The 21260-nt window shown below is 56.3% G+C and overlaps 1 protein-coding gene across 1 annotated transcript in view; it reads right to left on the reverse strand.

The window, feature by feature from the left end:
• Positions 1 to 4766: 4766 nt before the first annotated feature.
• Positions 4767 to 21260, reverse strand: part of SRCIN1 (SRC kinase signaling inhibitor 1) — a 58743-nt gene continuing 42249 nt past the window's right edge. Inside the window, 7 exon segments of the mRNA XM_083877772.1 lie at positions 4767 to 5504; positions 8445 to 8582; positions 16539 to 16691; positions 17505 to 17659; positions 18703 to 18961; positions 19511 to 19820; positions 20714 to 20861. Coding sequence (XP_083733898.1) covers positions 5379 to 5504; positions 8445 to 8582; positions 16539 to 16691; positions 17505 to 17659; positions 18703 to 18961; positions 19511 to 19820; positions 20714 to 20861 — 1289 coding nt within the window. The 3' untranslated portion in view covers positions 4767 to 5378.

The raw sequence follows: 21260 nt of genomic DNA on the forward strand, positions 1-21260 counted from the left end.
AACCCTTTTGTCACGGGAAATTACAACGGTCACACACAACTACCCATGGCATCCACGGCGACACTTGGGGACACGGCGGCGGCGGGAGGTGACACAGGGTGGCAGAGGGCGGGCGGGTCCCCTCCCTCCCCTCCCCCGCTTTTTCCCCTGCGCGAGGCTTTATTTATTTTTTTTTTTTTAACATCTTTTTCTTCGTTTTTTCTCTTTTTTTTTTTTTTCCTTTTTTTTCTCCTTTTTGTTCGTTTTTATTTTTTCCCTTTTTAATATTTTTTTTTAAAACAGTTCACGAGAAAATTCATGCGGAAGAGAGAAGAGAGAGAGACACACGACGGCGTAGAAACCCCAAAACAGCTTTTAAAGAGAACCAGAAATTTGCAGTTTTTTCCTATTTTTTTCTCTTTTTTTTTTGCTTTTTTTTTCTTTTTCGCTTTTTCTTCTCAGTTTGTTCTTTTTTTTTTTTTTTTTTTTTTTTTTTTTTTCCTTTTCAGAGCTGTAGGCAATTTTTTTTTGTGATTTTTTTTTTTTTTTTGGTTTTGAAACAACATCCAGACGAGCAAAGCGGGGAGCGCATGCACAGGGCGCCTCCGACACATGCACGATGCAGGCAGCGCTTGGATTTGGGGCCTTTTTTTGATGATTTTTACACTTTTTCCTCTTTTTTTTGTCTTTTTAAAGTATTTTTTATATCCTGGTCTGAACCAGAACTTTGTTTTGTTTAAAATTTTTGATTATTTTGGTTTTTTTTTGTTGTCGTCTTCTTGCTTCGGCGAGGGATTTGCACGATGCCATGAAGGGGACGGACGCACACGCACGCGGGGACATCACGCTCACGGGGACACCAGCGGGGAAAAGGGACATTTGGGGGGGGCTTGGGGACAGGGAGGGACCTGCCACCCCCTCGCCTGGCGCTGTCACCCCCCGGCTCGGCGCTGTCACCTCCCTGCTCTGCACGAGTGACACCGAGCTGGGAGGAGGGACATGGGGACAAAGGGATGGACTGTCCCAAAATCTGTGACAGCCTGGGGACACCGAGGTGGGGACACCGGGGTGGGGACACTGGGGTGGGGACACCGAGGTGGGGACACCCAGGTGGGGACACTGGGGTGACACCAAGGACAGCGCCATCCTGTATCATTTTTGGGAGTATCCCCATGGAGGATGGCAATTGTCACCCCCCTATGACATTTCTGTGGGTGTCCCCACAAGGGTGGCACTTGTCACCCCCCCATGTGGGTGTCCCCAAAGAGAGTGACAATTGTCACCCTCTTAATGTCATTTCTGTGGGTGTCCCCATGGAGGATGGCAATTGTCACCACCCCATGACATTTCTGTGGGTGTCCCCATGGAGGATGGCAATTGTCACCCCCCCATGACATTTTTGAGGGTGTCACCAAGGAAGATGGCAATTGTCACTCTCCCCAATGACATTTCTGTGGGTGTCAACACAAGGGTGGCACTTGTCACCCCTCCCATGTGGGTGTCCCCATGGAGGATGGCAATTGTCACCCTCCAATGACATTTCTGTGGGTGTCACCACAAGGGTGGCACTTGTCACCCCCCCATGTTGGTGTCCCCATGGAGGATGGCAATTGTCACCCCCTCATGTGGGTGTCCCCAAAGGGAGTGTCAATTGTCACCCCCCATGACATTTTTGGGGATGTCCCCATAGAAGATGGCAATTGTCGTCCCTCCCCAGTGACATTTCTGAGGGTGTCCCCAAAAGGGGTGGCATTGTCATCTCTCCATGTGGGTATCCCCAAAGGGGACGGCAATTGTCACCCCCTATGTGAGTGTCCCCAAAGGGAGTGTCAATTGTCACCCCCCCAATGACATTTCTGCAGGTGTCAGCACAAGGGTGGCAATTGTCGTTCCCTCTGTGACATTTTTGAGAGTGTCACCAAGGAAGATGGCAATTGTCACCCTCCTGTGACGTTTTTGAGGGTGTCCCCACAAGGGTGGCAATTGTCACTCCCCCATGTAAGTCTCCCCATGGAGGATGGCAAGTGTCACCACCCCATGACATTTCTGCAGGTGTCACCACAAGGGTGGCAATTGTCGTCCCCCCCATGACATTTTTGAGGGTGTCCCCATGGAGGACGGCAATTGTCACCTCCCCATGTCATTTTTGTGGGTGTCCCCACAGGGGTGGCACTCGTCACCCCTCTGTGTGGGTGTCCCCAAAGAGAGTGACAATTGTCACCCTCCTAATGTCATTTTTATGGGTGTCCCCATGGAGGATGCCAATTGTCACTTCCCCATGACATTTTTGAGGGTGTCACCACAAGGGTGGCAATTGTCACCCACCCATTTGGGTGTCCCCAAAGAGAGTGACAATTGTCACCCCCCGTGGCATTTTTATGGGTGTCCCCATGGAGGATGACAATTGTCACTCCTGTGACATTTTTGAGGGTGTCCCCATGGAGGATGGCAATTGTCACCCGCCACATCAATGTCCCCAAGGGAGAGTGGCATTGTCACCTCCTCACCCTCCAGCAGTGGGGTGTGGGGGCTGTGTCACCCATCCCCTCAGGTGACACAAAGTGACAAAAGGTGACACCGCCCCGTGCTGGAGGTGGGGAGGTGACAGCGGGACAGCGGAGGTGACAGCGGGACAGGGGAGGTGACAGCGCCAGGTGCCACCCCCAGGAGCTGCGGCTTTGCTACAGTGAATTCACTTTGGTACCGAGAAAAGAAAATCAGCATCATCATCATCATCATCATCAAAAATTAAATTAATTCCCAACGCATCAAGTGACTGCTATTGCTGCTGGCACTGGGGGTGTCCCCAGGGCCACCAGCAGGACCTGGGGACAGGCTGGGGACAAGGAAAGAGGGCGAGGACTCAGCGCGAGGGCGACGAAGCCGCTCTGGAAACCACGAGGAGCTCTAAACCTAAAGCAGGGATTTCAAATCCACCCCCTTTAAATAATATCAGACTTTATGATTTATTCCTCTTCTTTTTTTTTTTTTCTTTTTTTTTTAAGGTTTTTTTTTCTTTCCCCTCTTTAAATATTTATATATAGATTTATATTACGTATATTATATATATATAATATGTAAATATATTTTTTAAAACAATATAAAATGTTAAGACACTTCACTTAAATGTAAAGAGTTGCTTTTTTTTGCAATCCAAAGAAATTGCATCATGATTTTTTTTAAACATTTTTTTTTCTTTCTTTTTTTTGGTCTTTTTTTTTTTTTTTTTTGGTTTTTTGTCCATTTTTGTGTTTTCTCTTTGTTATTCAAAAAAAGGCTCTCGTTTCTTCTGTACAAAAATGATCGAGATACAAAATAAAAAAAAATTAACAAAAAACCAGAGGAGGGGGGAAAAAGGAAGAAAAAAAGGAATCGAAATCAAGACAAAAAAACCGAAAATAACCAACCCAAGGACGAAACAGAGAACGGAAGGAGTGATCGGATCTCGTGTTGCACACACACACACACACACACACCTGGGCACACCTGGGCACAGCTGGGTACATATGGGTACACCTGGGAGCACCTGGAGTGCACCTGGGCACAGCTGGGGCACACCTGGAGCACACCTGGGCACACCTGGGCACAGCTGGGGCACACCTGGAGCATACCTGGGCACACCTGGGTACAGCTGGGTGCACCTAGAGCACACCTGGGCACAGCTGGGCACACTTGGGTGCACCTGGAGTACACCTAGAGCACACCTGGGCACACCTGGGTACAGCTGGGTGCACCTACAGCACACCTAGAGCACACCTGGGCACAGCTGGGTGCACCTACAGCACACCTGGGCACACCTGGGCACTTCTGGGTACACCTTCAGTACACCTGGAGCACACCTGGACACACTTAAAGTACACCTGGACACACCTGGGTGCACACCTGTGCAAACCTGGTGCACACCTAGACACACTTAGAGTACACTTGGATACACCTGGGGCACACCTGGACACACCTGGCCACACCTGGTGTCCACCTGAGCACAGGCGGGTGCACCTGGAGCACACCTGTGGCACACCTGGGTGTAGGTAGGTACACCTGGGTACACCTGGGGCTCACTGTGACACACCTGGGGAACACTTGGGTGCAGGTAGGTACACCTGGGCACACCTGGAGCCCACCTGTGGCACACCTGGGTGCAGGTAGGTACACCTATGACACACCTGTGACACACCTGTGGCACACCTGGGTGCAGGTAGGCACACCTGTGGCACACCTGGAGCCCACCTGCGGCACACCTGGGTGCAGGTAGGTACACCTGGGCACACCTGTGGCACACCTGGGTGCAGGTAGGTACACCTGTGGCACACCTGGAGCCCACCTGCGGCACACCTGGGTGCAGGTAGGTACACCTGGGCACACCTGTGGCACACCTGGGTGCAGGTAGGTACACCTGGGCACACCTGTGGCACACCTGGGTGCAGGTAGGCACACCTATGACACACCTGTGACACACCTGTGACACACCTGGGTGCAGGTAGGCACACCTATGACACACCTGTGACACACCCGGCTCAGGGCCGCTTCCCCGGGGGCTCCAAGCCGGATTTGTCCCCTCCCTTTGGGGACAAACCCACGGCCCAGGTGACCCCCCCAGCAAACCCCAGTTCACACCCGCGCCCTGCGGCCCCTCCGGCACTCGCGGGGACCCCCGGGCGCCCCTCGGGGGGAGCCGGGCGTGGTGACAGCGGTGACAGCGGTGACAGCGGCCCGGGGTGTCCCCGAGGTGTCCCCGCCGGGCGCCCCCCGGCGAGCCCTGCCCGGGGCTGTCCTCTCCTCCTGCGGGGACAAGGCGGCCGCTCCCGGGGGTCGCTCCGGGGGTGTCCTCGGTGGTCGTTTCTTCCCGATTTTCCGCTCGGAGGGAGGAGCTGGAAGCTGCTCCTGGCTGGAGGCGGGCGGCGGGGGGAAGCTCTGAGAGCTCTTTAAATAAACGGGGAAAAAACCCAAAAAAAAACCAAAAAGAAAACGGCGGGGAGGGAAAGGGAAAAAGGGGAAAAAAGGGAGAGAGGGGAACCAAACCAACAGCGATCCAAAGGGAGAAAAAAAAAGAGAAAAGGAGGAAAAAAGAGAAAGAGAGAGAGAAAAACAGAAAGTGGCTGGTTGGCCATGGCGGAGCGGGAGGGGACACAGAGGTCGGGCCGAGGCGACACACAAAATAAAGTTCTTTTGGCGGAGCGCAGGCGACAGAAAAAAATTAAATTAAAATAAAATAAAATAAATAAACCCCACATGGATCGAACAGAAAGAGGAGGGGGGACACAGGTGGCGGTTTTTTCCCTCCAGAGCGCCTCAAAGAAGAGAAGCCAAGTCCCAGGGAGGAAGAAGGAGCCCGAGGAAGAGGAGGAGCCCCCGGGAGGAGGAAGAGGAGGAGAGCGGCCGGGCGGAGCTGGCAGGGGCGCTCAGAATGAGATGGAGGAGTTCCTGGCCCCAAAGGAAGTCAATACGGGGATGGATGTTCTGCCAGCTGCGGGTTTTTCTGAGACCGTGGGGGAAGTCTCACTGGCCTCTTTAGATGGTCTAGTGGCCTGGAAAGAAAAGCAAGATTCAAGGAGGACGAGGAGGAGGAGAGAGGGGTGGAAAGTCCAAAAAAAAAAAAAAAAAAAAAAAAAAAGGAAAAAAAGAAAGAAAAAAAAAAAGCTTTAAACAAAAAGACGAAAGAAAGTAAAATAAAATAATTAAAAAAAAAAAAAAAAAAAAAGAAACGAGGACAGAAAAAAAAAAAAAAATCCCAAAACAACCGAGAAACCACGAGAGGGGAATTTCGTTCAGAAGCAGCACTGAGTCAGGCCTGAGGTCAAAGCAGCTGGAAAAAGGGGCCACCACAAACAGCACGACAAAGAGCGGGTCCCAAAGTGTCACTGCACGGGCAGGGGGGACAAACCCCGAGAGAGAGAGAGAGAGAGGAGCGGACGGACGGACGGACGGACGGACACGAGGACACACGGACACACACAGAGGCATCAGGGCAGGGGACACAGGGGACACGGGGGGGGAGGCACAGGGGGGACAAGAAGGGGCAGCGTTAGAGCGGGCACAGCCCTGGTGGTGCCCCCAGGGTGACGGTGCCCACCCTGTCCCTGTCCCTGTCCCTGTCCCTGTCCCCTGTCCCCACGGCTGGTCCCGGGGCCACCACAGCAGTGCAATTGTGCTCAAAATCCCACAGGGAATGAGGAGAGGAATCCTCCAGCCCCACCTCGCCCTCAGTGAGGGGTTGGTGAGGACAGGGAGGGGACAAAAGTCACCGCAGCCAGGCCCGGGGGGTTGGTTGGTTGGTTGGTTGGTTGGTTGGTGGCACCACAGAGGGGACAGAAGTGTCATCAAAGTGCTGCTGGGTGGCCTCCAGGGGAGGGGACTGGGTGGCCTCCAGGGGAGGGGACTGGGTGGCCTCACGGGGTCAGGAGATGTTTCCCAGCCCCTCAGGCCGGTGTTTGTCCAGGGAATCCAGAGGGAAGTCCCTGTCCCCTCCCTAATTCCACAGGAGGGGACAATTAGGGACACCCCGAGCTCAAGGACAGACCCTCCCTGGAGAGGATTTTTTGGGAACGGAGCAGCCCAAGTGGGGTTTGACCCTTCTTGCCCGTTTTGTTCATTCCACATTTGCCCAAATTCCACTAAATCCACCCCCAAAACCCGTGCTTTGAGCAGCTGGGATAAACCTTTGGCTCCTCTGGCAGGGGATGCACGAGAATGAGCAGAATCGGGTTTATTGTTGTTTTGGTGGTGGAAAAAGGGGATCGAGACACAGAGTGGGGGCAGAGGAGGGGTCAGGGTGGACCCTGAGGGGGACAGGGGTGCTGGGACAGGGGACAGGAGGTGACAGGGAGGGAGGTCGGTCACCCAAGTGGCTGTGATCCAGCTGGGAGTGCTGGCCAGCACTGGGGTGACAGCAGGTGACAGAGCGGGGGGTCCCCCACTCTGGGATGGGGAGGGGTCAGTGCTGAGGGCTGGAGGGTTGGGGGTGCTCCATCCCACCCCAAAACGCTTCTCTTCCAGCTGCTGTGGCCCGCTCACCCTGTCCCCAAAGTGTCCCAGTGCCACCACCCCGCCTGTGACACCCCACAAGCTGCTTCTGTGGGTGTGTGTGTGTGGGGGGGGTCCCAACACCCCAAAAACCTCCCGGGACAGGAGCCCCAGGGAGGGAATCCCCAAGTCCCAGAGCTGCTGTGGCTCTGACACACTCATCAGGAGGTGTCACTGTCCCCTGGGGCGAGGGGACACCGCCAGGGCTGGGGACAAACGGGCTTCAGCCTCACCCCACAGCCAGGACCAGCTTGTGACTCTCAGCCATGTCCCTGTCCCCAAGCCCCCAGTGTGACAAGAGCCACTCCTGCACCACCACAGCCGCAGCCCTTTTTGTCCCCAAAGGCAGCGACAAAAAACCCGGGGAGAAATAAAGGTGGTGACAAAAAACCCGGGGACAGAAAACCCGGGGATAAATAAAGGTGGGGACAAAACCACCCGGGGACAGAAAACTTGGGGCTAAAGGCGGTGACAAAAAACCGGTGACAAAAAACCCGGGGCTAAGGGCAGGGACAAAAAACCCGGGGACAGAAAACCCAGGGATAAATAAAGGCGGTGACAAAAAACTGGGGACAAAAACCTGGGGATAAATAAAGGCGGTGACAAGAAACCCAGAGATAAATAAAGGTGGTGACAAAAAACCCAGGGACAAAAAACTCGGGGACAGAAACCCGGGGAGAAATAACCTAGTGACAAAAAACCTGGGGACAGAAAACCCGGGGATAAAGGCGGGGACAGAAAACCCTGGGGACAAAAATCCCTGGGCTAAAGGTGGTGACAAAAAACCCGGGGACAGAAAACCCGGGGATAAATAAAGGCGGTGACAAAAAAGTGGGGACAAAAACCCAGGGACAGAAAACCCCGGGCTAAAGGTGGTGACAAAAAAACGGTGACAAAAAACCTGGGGCTAAAGGTGGTGACAAAAAACCCGGGGACAGAAAACCCAGGGCTAAAGGCAGTGACAAAAAACCCGGGAATAAATAAAGGCGGTGACAGAAAACCCAGGGACAAAAAATCTGGGGACAGAAAATCTGGGGACAAAGGCCGGGACAGAAAAACCCAGGGATAAATAACCCGGGGCTAAAGGCGGGGACAAAAAACCTGGGGACAAAAAACCTGGGGACAGAAAACCCGGGGATAAATAAAGGTGGTGACAGAAAACCCAGGGACAAAAAACCTGGGGACAGAAAACCTGAGGATAAAGGCAGGGACAGAAAACCCGAGGACAAAAACCTCGGGGACAAAAATCCTTGGGATAAAGGCAGAGACAAAAATCTCGGGGATAAAGGTGAGGACAAAAACCCTGGAGACAAAAATCTTGGGGATAAAGGCGGGGACAAAAGCAACCCCGGCCGGGCTCGACCCAAGCCAAAAGAGAACCCAGTCCCCAAAAATGACCTCCCTGGCGCTGTCCCGGCTCAGGCCGTGCCCTGCGGGTGCAGTACCTGCTGCTGGCCCTGGATCCGCATGTACTCCATGCGCTGCTTGATGTGCTTGCCCTTGTCGGGGCTGCCCTGCTGGCCCTGCTTCAGCCTGGACGCCGGGTTCACCACCTTCATGGCCGGGATGGAGACTCCACCGCTCTGCCAGGACACACACAAAAGGAAAAAAATCCAAGGAAAAAGGTTAAAATCATCTGTTGGATCCTTTCCCCCCACGCTGCGCCAGCACAGCCTTGTAGTGACAATGCCAGGTGAGGATAAAGTCACCGTGAGCTCCAAAAAAACCACCCCCCTGACCGGGAACTTACCAGGAGACACCCGAGAGGGAGTTTAGGGCAGACATCGGGACACCGAGGGCGGGACGGGACAGCCCGCGGGGCCCAGAGACAGAGAAAAAAGGGAAAAAAGAGGCGGCGGCAGGCAGAAGCAGATTCCAGGTGGGAACGGCGGCAGTGGGAATACAGAGGAGTTTATTCATGGCTGTGCACAGGTGAGGATACAGAGAGTGGTGTCACAGAACCCCCCCCCAGTGTCCCCTCCCGTGCCAGTGTCCCCTCCTGGTGGCCTCCTGCTTGTCCTGTCCCAACCCAGGTTGGGAAATCCTGAGCCCTGGGGGTCCTCAGGTGTCCCCATGGGTGGGATATGAGGGATTCCTGCACCCCACAGCACGAGGAAATCCTAAAATCACAGAATATCCCCAGCTGGAAGGGGGATATGAGGGATTCCTGCACCCCACAGCAGGAAAAAACACTAAAATTATGGGATATCCTCAGCTGGGAGGGGGATATGAAGGTTCCCACACCCCATGGCAGAAGAAAATCCTATAATCATGGAATATCCTCATCTGGAAGGAGGATATGAGGGATTCCCGCACCCCACAGCACGAGGAAATCCTAAAATCACAGAATATGCCCAGCTGGAAGGGGGACACAGGGGATTCCTGAGCCCCACAGCACAAGGAAATCCTAAAATCATGGAATATCCTCAGCTGGAAGGGACCCACAGGGATCACCAGAGTCCAATTCCCAGCCCTGGAGAACCCACACCATCATCCCAGGAATTCCCGGTGCAGAATCCTTGAAATGTGACCCCAACCCCTGTTCTGCTTTAGGACTGACCCATCGCAGCCTGTCCTGCCTTAACCTTAGCCAGGCTTTACCCCAGGTGACAAATCCATCCCACAGCTCCAATTCTCGTTTCCTGGGGTCAAAAAACCCACAAAAATGGGGAAAAATTGCAGCTGCACCCCCAGAGAGCCCCCGGAGGAGGGAAGAGGATGGCTCCAAATGGAAAAAGAGATTTATTCCCCAGCCCTGGCTGTTCATAAAGGAGCAGGTTGACGCTGCTCAGGGCGGATTTTTCCCCCTCCCTGTTGTTTTTATTCCCAGATATTCAGCTGGATTCCGGCAGGAAGCAATTTGGGATGGCTGTGGGTTAATTAGGAGAAACATCTGCCAGGGCTCCGGCTGCTGCTCATCAGGAGAGGGGCATTAATGCAAAATGGTGAAACTGAGAGTGGTGCTTTGGACCCTGGACCCTCTGGGATGCTCGTGGATCCCGTGGGATGCTCATGGACCCCAGGGGATGGTTATGGATCATGTGGGATAATTTTGCACTCCGTGGGATGTTCCTGGACCCCGTGGGATGCTCTTGGATCCTGTGGGATAATTTTGGACCCCATGGGATGCTTCAGGATCCCATGGGATGCTCCTGGGCCCCTTGGGATGCTCCAGGATCCCATGGGATGCTCATGGACTCTGTGGGATAATCCTGGACCCCGTGGGATGCTCATGGACCCCTTGGCATGCTCCAGGATCCCGTGGGATGCTTTTGGACTCCGTGGGATGCTCGTGGACCCCATGGGATGTTCTTGGACACTCTGGGATGCTTGTGGACCCTGTGGGATGATCTTGGATCCCATGGGATGCTCCTGGACCCCATGGGATGCTCCTGGACCCCTTGGGATGCTCTTGGACCCCAATGGGACACCAGTGTAATGCTCATGGATCCTGTGGGATGCTCTTGGACCCCAATGGGACACCAGTGTAATGCTCATGGATCCTGTGGGATGCTCCTGGACCCCTTGGGATGCTCATGGATCCCATGGGATGCTCTTGGACCCCATGAGACACCTGTGGATCCTGTAGGATGCTCCTGGACCCCATGGGATGTTCATGGATCCTGCTGGATACTCCTGGACCCCGTGGGATGTTTGTGGACCTCGTGGGATGCTCCAGGATCCCATGGGACACCTGTGGATCCCGTGGGATGCTCCTGGATCCCGTGGGATGTTCATGGATCCTGCTGGGTACTCCTGGACCCCATGGGATGCCCATCCTGGACCTGGCACTCCAAAAAAACCTCCCAGGGCAGAAGACTCCACCTCACCCAGGGTCTGATTCCAGGCCGGGATCAGCCAACACCACCCAGCACCATCTCCCTTCCCTCTGCCCTTCCCAAACCCTTCCCAGCCTCAGGGAGAAGAGGAAGGATCCGTTCTCCACCTCAGAGTCACAGAGAGAGGGGAGCAGGCAGAGGAAGAGACACCAGAGTGAATCCAGGGCAGAGCAAGGCACGGGGGAGAAGAGAAAATGAACCTGGGGAGCGCCGGGGGGCAGCCGCGGCTTGGGGAGCAGCGCTGGCTTGGTCCTGCTGCCAAAGGGGCTCTTGGCAGGGCCCCCCTTGGCCTGGCTGAGGTCCAGAGCGGTGTCACTGTCACAGCTGTCACACCCGAGGTCCCCCAGGCCTTTCCTGTCCTCCTGGGATCCCGGCGAGCCCTTGGGGAGCAGGAATTCCACGGCGGGGTGGCTGCTGATCTCGCTGATGGTCATCTCCAGCTCGCGGATGGTTTCCTCCAGGCTGTCCAGCCTCTGGTAGGTGTCCTCATAAATCTCCTTTTTGCCCGCGGGGCGCCCGGGGGGTGAATGGTGTCTGCAGAAATCCTCCTCCGACACGTTCCCTCCCGTTCCGGGCTCTCCCCCGGCAGCCGGAGCTGCTCCATCCCATCCCGGCGGTGCACCGCGGGCAGGGATTCGCTCCAGGGGCTGCTCCGGCCGGGAATGTCCCGCTGGATCCCTTCCCGCGGGAATGCCGGGGCTGGCCGGGGGCTCCCGGCCCGGGGCTGGCGGGTTCTCCTCCCTCAGAGCCCCGGCGGAGTGTCCGGCAGCGAGCCCGGCTCCTCTCTGGGAGTCCCCATGGGGAATTATTTGGGGAATTATTTGGGCACTCAGGGAGGGGAGCGCGCCCTCCGCAGCAGCTCCAGCACCTTCCCCGCGGCTCCCAGGAGGCTGAGCAGCCACAGGACTTTGGGGACAAGTTTTGTCACCTCCTCCTGCCCCGCTGGCAGCGCCCAGAGCCGTGTCCCCTCCTCGCCCCCACATTTTATCCCTGGGGAAAGGCGGGGCCGCCAAAGGGAACTCCCGGGAGGGGAGAGGAGCCGGAGGGCGTTCCTGGGGTTTTGGGGAGCCGCCAGGAGCGGCCACACGGCCTCTCCTTGTCCCCTGGGGTGGCAGCTGTCCCTCTGCTGCTGCTGCTGCTGCTGCTGGTGCCACCCAGAGCTCCGGCTCGGCTTCGGGGGACGGCGGCTCCGACACCCACTCGGTGAGCACGATCTGGGGCAGGGAGAAGGCTCGGCTGGCCGGGGCTGCCAGCGGCTCCTAGGCAGAGAATTCAGACAGGTTAAGGGGCCGGGAGGGAGCGGGGTTGGCCTGGGGAGGCACCACGGGGCGCTGGGAGTTATTGGGGTCCCCCCCAAGGCGGGAGTGCCGGGCACGGCAGAGCTCCGGGGGGAGTTTGGGAAGGGAGGGGGGCTCAACTCGCTCCTGCCCAGCCCTGACATCCCACTGGGATCCAGAGCATGGAAAGGAGATGGAAAAGGATGTTCAGCTCCCTCCTGTCCATCCCAAACACCCCACAGGGATCCAGAGCATGGACAGGAGATGGAAAAGGATGTTCAGTTCCCTCCTGTTCATCCCATAAATCCCACCGAGACCCAGAGCACGGACAGGAGCTGGGAAGGGATGTTGAGCTTCTTTCTGCCCATCCCAAATATCCCAGTAGGATCCAGAGCATGGACAGGGGATGGGAAGGGATGTTGAGCTTCTTCCTGCCCATCCCAGACACCCCACTGGGATCCAGAGCACGGACAGGGGATGGAAAAGGATGTTCAGCTCCCTCCTGTCCATCCCATAAATCCCATCAAGACCCAGAGCACGGACAGGAGCTGGGAAGAAAGGAATGTTCAATTCCCTCTTGTCCAGCCCTGACATCCCACAGGGATCCAGAGCATGGACAGGGGATGGAAAGGGGTGTTCAGTTCCCTCCTGTCCAGCCCTACATCCCACTGGACCCACAGCATGGACAGGGGCTGAAAGGGTGTGCTCAGCTCACTCCTGCCCATCCCATAAATCCCACTGGGATCCAGAACACAGACAGGGGATGGAGAGGGATGCTCAGCTCCCTCCTTGAGCTCTGACCTCCCAGTAGGATCCACAGCGTGGACAGGAGCTGGAAAGGGATGTTCAGGTTCCTCCTGCCCAGCCCTGACATCCCACTGGGATCCAGAGCATGGACAGGAGATGGGAAGGGATGTTGAGCTTCTTCCTGTTCATCCCATAAATCCCACTGAGATCCAGAGAACGGAGAGGAGCTGGAAAGAGAGGAATGTTCAATTCCCTCTTGTCCAGCCCTGACGTCCCAGTAAGATCCAGAGTGAGGACAGGGACTGGAAAGGGATGTTCAATTCCCTCCTGTCCAGCCCCGCATCCCACTGGACCCACAGCATGGACAGGGGCTGGAAGGGTGTGCTCAGCTCACTCCTGCCCATCCCAAACATCCCACAGGGACCCAGAGCACAGACAGGGAATGCAGAGCGATGCTCAGCTCCCTCCTTGAGCTCTGATGTCCCAGTAAGATCCAGAGCATGGAAAGGAGCTGGGAAGGGATGTTCAGCTCCCTCCTGCCCAGCCCATAAATCCCACAGGGACCAGAGCATGGACAGGAACTGGAAGGGGATGCTCAGCTCCTTCCTCCAGCCCTGACATCCCACAGGGACCCAGAACACAGGCAGGGACTGGAAATGGATCTCCAATTCCCTCCTGTTCAGCCCTACATGCCACTGGACCCAGAGCATGGACAGGGACTGGAAGGGAATATTCAGCCCCCACATCCTGCTGGGATCCAGAGCACAGACAGGAGCAAGAAAGGGACGTTCAGCTCCCTCCTGCCCATCCCAAACATCCAGCAGCACCCAAAGCGTGGACAGGGACTGGAAAGGGGTGCTCAGCTGTCTCCTACCCAGCACTACATCCCACCAGGATGTTCCCTGGGATATTCTCCACCTGGGTGTTCCCTACTCCATCCCAGCCACTCTCCAGGCATTTTCCTCCTGCTCTTCCCATCCTGGGCATTCCCTGCTCCATCCTGGCCATTCCCTGCTCCATCCCAGCCACTCTCCAGGCATTTTCCTCCTGCCCTTCCCATCCTGGGCATTCTGTGCTCCATCCTGGGTGTTTCCTGCTCCATTCTGGGCATTCCCTGCTCCATCCTGGGCATTTCCTACTCCATCCTGGGTATTCCCTGCTCCATCCCAGCCACTCTCCAGGCATTTTCCTTCAGCTCTCTCCACCCTGGATGTTTCCTACTCCATCCTGGGCATTCCCTGCCCCATCCCATCCACTCTCCAGGCATTTTCCTCCTGCTCTTCCCAACCTGGGCATTCCCTGCTCCATCCTGGCATTCCCTGCTCCATCCCAGCCACTCTCCAGGCTCTCTCCACCCCAGAGCCCAGCACGGATGGGGCCAGACCTGACTCCAGGCAGATCCAAACCCCCGGACTTGGCTCCATCCCTTCCCTTCCCTCCCTGTGCTCCCGGGGCGGTGTCTCCGGTGCATCGCCCACCCCCCGGTGCCCCTGGCGTGCCGTGAGCCCTGCCCGGTGCCCGGTGCCAGAGCCGTGCCCGGTGCCCGAGCCGTGCCCGGTGAGGGGCTGCAGCAGCCCCAGCTGTGGTGGGTCAGTGCTGGCTCCGGTGCCGGGTCAGTGCCGTGAGCGAGGCAGCAAGTGAGGAGAGAAGCCGTTAATTAATTAGTCGGTTAAATCAGAGAAAAAATAATAATAAAAAAAAAGCAGCAGGAGTGAGTGGAGAAGAGGAGGAAGGCGGTGAGAGAGCAGCAGCCCCGAGGGAGCTGTTACCTTCCATCCTGGGGCTCCGTCGGGCCACGGCTCGCAGTGGCCCGGGGACACGGCCTGGAGGGGGTCACCGCGGGGCGAGGGGAGGAAAGGGGAGGCCGAGCTGCGCTCGAACACCTGGGGAGTCAAACACGGCCGTTGGAGGGAGGGCGGGCAGGGATCGAGGCTGGAGCGGGGCTGGTGGCAGGGGGAGAGCTGGGGGGCAGGGGAGAGGGAGCGTTGTCACCTGTGCTGCTGGCGGGTTACATGGCCAGCTGTGCCATCAGTCCCCTGGCCAGCTGTGCCATCAAAGCCCCAACCAGCAGTGTCACCTGTCCCCTGTGCTGCTGGCAAGGTCACTGGTCCCCTGGGCAGCAGTGCCATCAGTCCCCTGGCCAGCAGTGCCACTGGTTCCCCAGTCAGCAATGTCACCTGTCCCCTGGTCAGCAGTGCCATCAACGTCCCGACCAGCAGTGTCACTTGTCCCCTTGTGCTGCTGGCAGGGTCACCTGTCCCCTGGGCAGCAGTGCCATCAAAGCCCTGGCCAGCAGTGCCACTGGTTCCCCAGTCAGCAATGTCACCTGTCCCCTGGCCAGCAGTGCCATCAACGTCCCGACCAGCAGTGTCACTTGTCCCCCTGTGCTGCTGGCAGGGTCACCTGTCCTCCAGCCAGCAGTGCCATCAGTCCCCTGGTCAGCAGTGTCACCAGTCCCCTGGCCAGCAGTGTCACTGGTCCTCAGCTGGCAGTGTCACTGCTCCCACAGTCATCAGTGTCACTGCTCCCCTGGCCAGCAGTGTCCCTTCTCTCCTGGCCATCAGGGTCACCAGTCCCTGGGCCAGCAGTGTCACTGCTCCTCAGCTGGCAGTGTCACCTGTCCCCCAGCCAGCAGTGTCACAGGCCCAGTCTGACAGCATCACTGGTCCAGTTCCTGTGCCTGCAGCATCATCACCTGTCCCCTGTGCCATCACCTGTCCCCTATGCCATCACCTGTCCCCTGCACTGTCACCTGTCCCACACCTGCACCACGCCCAGTTCTCCTCCTTCCTGGGGGAAAACCATCCAAGAAAAAACCATCCGAGGAAAATCCATCCAAGGAAACCCCATCCCCATCCCACTGCAGCCCCAGTGCTGTGCTCAGAGCCAGGTGAGTCTGCCTCAAACCCCAGGGCGGGAGGGTGTCACAGGTGTGCATCACCTGTCCCCAGCAGTGCCACCTCCCTGTCCCTGGCAGTGCCACGTCTCTGTCCCCAGCAGTGCCACCTCTCTGTCCCCATGGGCCAGGCAGGAGTGGTGCTGGTACCGGGGATGTCACACCCCAAACCCCACCTCGAGCTGTCCCCAGAGCAGAAGGGCAGTGTCACCTCGGGGGTAGTGTCACCTCTGGGGCAGTGTCACCTCAGGAGTGGTGTCACCTCTGAGGTGGTGTCACCTCCCTGGGCAGTGTCACCTTGGGGGCAATGTCACCTCTGGGATGGTGTCACCTCTCGTGCAGTGTCACCTCCCGCGCAGTGTCACCTCGGGGGTAGTGTCACCCCCTGGGCAGTGTCACCTCGGGGTCAATGTCACCTCGGGGGTAGTGTCACCTCCCGGGCAGTGTCACCTCGGGGGCGATGTCACCTCCCAGGCAATGTCACCTCGGAGGCAGTGTCACCTCAGGGGCGATGTCACCTCGAGGTCAATGTCACCTCAGGGGCGATGTCACCTCGAGGTCAATGTCACCTCAGGAGTGGTGTCACCTATGGGGCGGTGTCACCTCCCTGGGCAGTGTCACCTCTGGGGCAGTGTCACCTCTGGGGCAGTGTCACCTCAGGAGAGGTGTCACCTATGGAGCAGTGTCACCCCCTGGGCAGTGTCACCTTGGGGGCGATGTCACCTCCCGGACAGTGTCACCTCCCGGGCAGTGTCACCTCTGGGGCGGGGTCCCGCTCACCTCCAGCTCGGCGATGATCCGGTCCTCGTCGTCGTCGTCCTTGATGGCCGAGGCGATGATGGGCGGGGTGGAGGCGGGCCGGACCACCTCGGACACCGTCCGCCTCAGCTTCACCTGCGGCTTCGGAGAGTCCAGCTCCTCCGACTCTGCCTTCTGCCGGGGAGAGGGGAGTGAGGGACAGGGGACACCCGGGGACACCCGGGGACAGCAGGGGACAGCAGGGGACACTAGAGAACACTGGGAGGCACCGGGGGAGATGGGGCAGGGGGACACCGAGGAGGACACCAGGAGGCACTGAGGGGCACCAGGAGGTACCGGGAGGCACTGAGGGGACACCAGGTGACACTAGGGGACACCGGGAGGGACACTGGGGGGACATCGGGAGAGACACCGGGGGACATCGGGAGGGACACCAGGGGACACCAGGAGGCACTGGGGAACACTGAGAGGCACCAGGAGACATTGAGGGGACACCAGGGTGGACACTGGGGGCCAATGGGGGGCACTGGGGACACCAGGGGACACCAGGGGACACCGGGAGGTGACAGGAGGCACCGAGAGGCATTGGGGGACACTGATGGGGACAGCGGGGGCACCAGGGGACACTGGGAGGCACTGGGAGGCACTGGAGGGGACACCAGGGGACATCGAGGGGGCACGGGAAGGCACCAGGGGACAGCGGGGACACTGCAGGACACTACACAGGGGGACACCAGGGGACACCGGGGAACACCGACAGGCACTGGGGAACACCGGGAGGACACTGAGTGGGCCACTGAGAGGCACCAGACGACACTGGAGGAACAGGTGGGGACACCAAGGGGACACCGAGGAAGCACAAGGGGACACCTAGGGGATACCAGGGGACACCGGGGGAACACCGAGGGGACACCAAAGGACACTGGGAGGCACCGAGGGGACACTGGGGGGACACCACCCACCCCAGCCCAGCGGCCCCACCCCTACCTTCATAAAGCCGGTCTCCTTCTTGCTGGTGACGATGACCTCGCCGCTGCGGGTCGTGGTCAGCCCGTGGGACGAGGGGAAGCTGCGGCGGGGCGGGGGAGGCGGCGGAGACTTGGAGGGTTTCTCGGTTCGGTACCGCGGCACCGTCAGCTCGTCTGGGCACAAAGAGAGGGGGCTGTGAGGGCAGAGCCCCTCTGATCCCACCCTCCTCATCCTCAGCGACTGGCGCCTTGATTTGGTTTTTTTTTCAGCCTTTCTGATGTTTTACAAGGACTGAAGTTCTCACGTGTTATTATAACGTAAAGAGATGTTTTGAAAACTGTGCAATTCCTTCCTGGGGGAAAGACTAATTAAGAGACTTCAACTAATTAATAGACTTAAACTAATTAATTGACCTCTAGTTTGACCAATGGGGTCAAAGAGGTGCCAACCTCATCCTCCCATCCCTAATCAAACTCCAAAGACTACTGTCCTGGGTTGTGGTGCAGGATGTACACAAAGTATTTATTCTCTCCATGAGCTGTTGGAACCAGGTGGGGCAGTGTTTTCCCAGGCCCCTCCTTTGGGCTCTTCTGCTCATGGCCCATCAATGCCTTGCCCAGGACTCACAGGGAACTCCCTCCAGGAGCTCTCTCTGTTTAATGGGCCATCAAGGAACCACTGCACGACTCCTCATCCCATTGGGAGATGCTCCCAATGCCCAGGGGGAGGAGCCAAGCGTTCCCACCTGGAGAGAATCTGGGATTTGGGACAGGACAAGCAGCCCTGAGCCACTGGATTCCCAGAGGAGCAGAGCTCCCAGACCTTTCTGTGGGATCACTGCTTCAGGAAGAGCCCCTCACCTGGACTGCTCCCCCCACCCTGCTCAGGGTGTGTTCTGACTCTGTCAGTGCTCCTTTGTGTTATTGCCTTTATTTTATTTTATTTTATTTTATTTTATTTTATTTTATTTTATTTTATTTTTACCTTTTTACCTTTCTTCTTATTAAATTGTATTTCTGACTTGGAGCCTCTCACTGGTTTTGCTTTCAAACCACGACAACTACATAAGTCAAAATCCCAAATAAACTTCTTTTTCCTTCTCACTACCTGGCTGGGTTGGGTGTAGTCCTTTCATGTCAGTCTAGCAACAACGGGGACAACACCAGGGCCCCTCATCCTCCCCTCTGGGGGTGAACCTCTCCATCCCACCCCATACCTGAGCCCCGGCGGCCGTTGGGGTCCCCTTTGCCCCCGGATTTGGGGCCGTGCTGTGGTTTGGAGGGTTTGTGCTCGGGGGTGGAGGCGGCGCTGCCGGCGGAGCCGCCCCCCGGGGCTGGTTTGTGCTTGGCGGCGAATTCCAGATCGGGGATGGCCTTCATCAGCTCGGCCTGGGTCTCCTCCAGCAGCCGGTTGATGTCCTTGGCGCTGTACTGGGTCAGCGCCGCCCGCTTCTCCTCCCAGTCGCGCTCGGCCGCCTGCGGACACAGAGACCCCTCTGCAGCCCTGGGCCTGGCACAGGGGGTGACCCCTGGCTGCAGCCCCGGCCCCGGGACAGGGGGTGACCCCTGGCTGCAGCCCCGGCCCTGGGACACCCCCAGACCCTCTGGGACCAGCTGGAGGGGGTGACATTTTGGCCCTCATCCACAAATTTAAACATCTCCAAGCAGTAGAGGCGCTCCACTGAGGAGGAGAAGGATGTGAGCTGCTCCCATTCCCATTCCCACCTTCTGGCTGAAGGTCTGCGGGTCTTGTGACTCTCCCATAGTCCCCAGCTCCACTGGGAGGGGCTGGGAGGGGCAACGTTTTTGCCCCCACCCCAAATTTCATCCCAAATTTCAACCCCCCCCCACTCCAAGCAGTAGAGGCACTCCCAGGTCGCCCCTCCCTTCACTGAGGAGGAGGAGGGTGGGCACTGCTCCCACTCCCATTTTCACCTTTGCAGACCCTCCAGAGGAGCCCCCCAAAAGCTGCACACCGCCTCCCCAAACCCGAGCACCCCCCCAAGCCCCGAGCAGGGCTCTCACCTCCACGGACACGGCTTTGTCCACGCTCTTCTTCCCACTGGTCTCGGGCCCCGTCTGTGTCTTGGCGGGCACCATCTCGGGGGCTCGGGCGGGGTTATTGCTCTTGGGGTGCCCCTGGGGCTGCGGGGGGCTGTGCCCGAAGCTGGGGACCCCCAGGGGCTCGGGGGTGGCCGTCAGGTGGTGCAGGCTCACCGGGGGGCTGGTGGGCATCTCCAGCTCCAGCCCTTTGCTGAAATCCGTCTCCGGGGCCACTTTCTTGGGGGACTGGCTGAGGCTGCCGGGAGAGCCCCACACGCCCTCATCCACCTGCCTGGGGTTGGGAATGCACATTGTTTTGTTTATGGCATTATATAATGTTATATTGTGTTATAATAATATATAAAGTAATAATATATAATCTAATATAATAATATATAAAAACTACATTATATAAAATACATAATACATAATACATAATACATAATATATAATATATAACATATAATATATAATATATAATATATAATACATAATATATAATGTATTTTATTTTATACTATATACTATATATAGTATATTATATATTACGTATTACATATTCTATATAATAAATAATATTATATATTATTTTGTTTATGGCATTATATAATATTATATTGTGTTATAATAATATGTAAAGTAATAATATATAATCGAATATAATAATACATAAAATTAGATTATATTATATATGAGACATTATATACTATATATAGTATAGTAATATATTATAATATATATTATTATATTATATTATAATATATAATCTATATATTAATATATATAATATAATATAGTACATATAAAATAATATATATTATTATATTATATATAATATATAGTAATATTATATATTACTATATACAATATATTATATATTAGGACATATATATGTAATATATATAATATATAGCATATATTATATATATTATTATATATAATTGCAATTATTAAGATAAAAATAAAAGCAAAGTTTCTTTTATTTTTGCTTTTATTTTTAGACTTCTTTAATTTTTTAAAATGAGTTTTTCAGGTATTTTTTGGCGGGTCCTTTAAGCAGAAAAACGAGCCTTTTCTCACCACCCCTCTCCCTCCCTCGCCTCCCTGAGCTCGGGCTGTGCCCGGGGGAGGTGGCCTGGAGCTGTTGGGGACAAAGGGACACCGAGGGGGTGGCTGGGGGCTCACCTGCGGACCTGGGCCAGGGTGTCGGTGACGGTCTTGCAGCGCTTGAGGAGCCCGTCCAGGCGGTTGGGCTCCTCCTTGAGGAACTTGACGGCCTCCACCTCCACCCGCAGCACCACCCGCATCTTGCTCTGCAGGCTGGGGAACTGGGCTGCCGGAGGGGACATCGGTGTCACTGCTGTGTCACCTCCCGTGTCCCCTCCCGCTTCCCAGGGGACATGAGTGTCACCGCCGTGTCCCCTCCTGTGTCCCCTCTCGCTGCCCAGGGACACTGCTGTCACCGCATTGTCCCCTCCTGCTGTCAGGAGAGGAGACCCCCAGGGCATGGATCCAGGGAAATTCTGGATTTCTGTGTCCATCCCTGATCCTGCTGCCTGGTTTTACCTCCCAGAGGTGTCCCCTGGGGGCTGGAGGTGTCCCCTGGGGTGTCCCCTGGGGGCTGGAGGTGTCCCCTCCACAGAGACACAGCACTGGGTGACACCAGGGAGTGCCACCCCGGCAGGAGCAAACCCACAAATCCAGGGGCAATGGAGAAACTGGATTATCCAAG

The sequence above is a fragment of the Zosterops lateralis genome (assembly GCF_965231275.1).
Source record: "Zosterops lateralis genome assembly, chromosome: 24".
Lineage (NCBI taxonomy): Eukaryota > Metazoa > Chordata > Aves > Passeriformes > Zosteropidae > Zosterops > Zosterops lateralis.